The 2,641-nt window shown below is 33.1% G+C and overlaps 1 protein-coding gene across 1 annotated transcript; it reads right to left on the reverse strand.

Annotated features, from left to right (window-relative positions):
- Positions 1-376: 376 nt before the first annotated feature.
- LOC106174790 (protein CFAP276) lies at positions 377-2,453 on the reverse strand. The gene is made up of 3 exons (XM_013556481.2): positions 2,263-2,453; positions 1,775-2,007; positions 377-1,112 (listed from the first exon to the last, which is right to left on the reverse strand). The coding sequence occupies exons 1-3, from the start codon at positions 2,338-2,340 to the stop codon at positions 923-925; spliced, it is 501 nt and encodes a 166-aa protein (XP_013411935.2). The 5' UTR covers positions 2,341-2,453; the 3' UTR covers positions 377-922.
- Positions 2,454-2,641: the final 188 nt, after the last annotated feature.

Consider the following 2,641-nt stretch of genomic DNA (forward strand, 5'->3'; position numbering starts at 1 on the left):
CAGACTGGCAAAATAATGTCCAACATCTAAATTATTTTCTTCATAAATGGACAAAGTATCCTAATCAGACTATGGACATTTCTTGTCACCAGTTATCCATGTGTTATATTTTATGTGGCCTACACTGCTGAATTTAGAAGTGAAGCATTTTTTATTTTATTTTTATATAGAAATATGATCCAAGAAACTTTCTTAAGAATACATATGGTATTTGATGTTCAAGGAAGAGGCAATTGATCCAACATATTTGCTGATCTGTGCTGTTCCGATCATTTCTTGTCACTTTTTGTAGATTTGATATAAAAATTGATTTAACATAGATATTTTTAATGTCAATCACATATTATATAAATAAAACGAGCTTGTATGCAAAATATCGTGTTTTCATTCTATAAAACATTTATTACTATATTAAAGTATCTGTTTGTACAATAGTATATGAATACTTCAAAAATTCTTACAACAGCAGTAGAATATTGAGCAATAGTGTCCAAATGACAAAAAGTATACGAAATGTTTTAATTCAAAGGGATCGTATCAATTATAAATCCCTCTAAAACTGTAAAAGCATGGCACCACTTCTGATGACAAATATTTTTTAAATAAGTTATCAGAGCATGATTTTACAATTTTTTTATGAAAAAAAAACATCTTGGTTAAATCTTGAGTTTTCTTGTAATAAATATTCTTAACAAATTCAACTGGTTATGTCTGCTCAACTGTGAACTATACAACTGAGAGATGAACGATTTCCATGCAAATATTATAAGATATGCCCTTCATACACATGGGATATCTCCATTGGTGTTGCAGCTTGAGTATATTTTCCAAAATGTGCAAATGGTCTTGAAATACCTCCAAATATGGTTAAAGTCACCATTATTGCATGTCCATATATGGTCAAGTCAGTTAAAATATGTCCTTATGTGGTGAAGAACCCACCATCGGGTTTCCTAGAATATCCTATATTTGTTGTTTGTGTGTGATTTCCATCAATTGCATTTTTGACACTATGAATACTTTCCTTCTTGGTCCATTCAGCAATTTCAAGAGGGTGGTTAAGCGGCTTGGGCTCCACTTTGATAACTTTGACTCTGTTTTTCAGGACTCTCCTGCAAAGAAAGATAATGATATGGTTATGAAATGCAGGAATCTAAGGATAATATAACCAATTAAATACATTATATAATGTATTACTACATGATATGGCTATTTTATATGCTCAGAATCTTTAAAGTACAACCAAGGTTTTTGAGTCAAAGTGAACCATCTTCTTCATTTTAAAATTTCCATTCATGCTCACTGAAATTCAGCAGCATTTGATTGGAGTTTACCAGACACATCATAAATGCTAGACAGGCCTGCCTATCAACATGCGCTTCTGTGAATTCATGATACCCAGAAAACTACGTGTGCATTTGCAATCATCTTTATAAGCTTCAGTAAGACTTGCCACTGACTTCCAGAGTCTGATAAGCATTCAAATATGGAGGGTTGAAAAATGAAGAAGTTCTGGCATGTATTGGATGTGAACCTCAGGGTATGAGAGAATCAATAATTGTGAAACAGAATATTCACAGACTTTTACTGTTTTGGTAACAGAAAATATATTTAATAAATTATTAGTCTGCAAAAAAAAAAAAAAGAATAAACATATCAAACCTACTGCAAGCAAGTCCACAATATTTGGTGGATCAACCTAAGATCAATTTGACTGCCATTTGGCAAGGGCCAAGTGCATTTGAAACACAGTGCATAAATAAACACATCTTACCCATGCTCCATTCCCAGTGTCTCAGGCTGAAAAAGGGTATGATTTCTGTTTTTAAACAGTTCATCGTGGTGATTGTACTGGGACTTCAAGATGAAGTCAAGACTGTCCACAGGGGCCAGGGGGTCATAGTAGTACACCTCTCTCCTGGCACTGGTCAGGGTAGCTGTGCTGTTGAGTCTTCTCCATGGGTCAAATGTCTGGGCAAGATGTGTGGGAAGTGTGTAAGGAAGTTTCTGAAAAGGTGTAAAGCATATATGAAAATATACGTGTAATTGAATTTATCACGCTTCAAATGTTATTTTAATTTTAATCAAAATACCCCAATTATTAGAAATTATGCTCGTAGAATTTTAATTAAAATTATTGAAAATAAAAAAATCTAACTTTGAGCCCTGTCACTTTAACGCAGTTCATTCATATAATTTTAAAAAATTTAAAGTTCTCACAAACTTTTCAATAAAAGTGATTTTTGCTATTTAAAAACTTACCAAAGAAGATCTTTGTCCAACAAACTGATCGTCATTTTCAAATCTTGGGAAAGGGTAACAGTCTCTTGTGTATGGCATATTTGGTTTTAGCTGCGGCTGCAAAAACGCGTCTTCTGCACCGGCTTGGTAGGCTACAAATGCCAAAACAAACTCCACGCTTCAGCTCGAAGTGTTGAATGGGCTCTATGGCAACCACCGATGCATCATGGGAGTTTGATGTTGAAAATTAAATAGTTCTTTATAAAAATTAGTTTGTATATCTGGAACTGAATATTCATGATTTAGAATAACGATTTGCATTTAATAATATACATGTAACTGTACTTACAACATTTCTTAATATCCCTGTTTTACGAGATAATAACTTCCGGTAGAAATA

The sequence above is a fragment of the Lingula anatina genome, chromosome 6 (assembly GCF_051362555.1).
Source record: "Lingula anatina isolate TDL-2025a chromosome 6, LinAna3.0, whole genome shotgun sequence".
Classification (NCBI taxonomy): Eukaryota; Metazoa; Brachiopoda; class Lingulata; order Lingulida; family Lingulidae; genus Lingula; species Lingula anatina.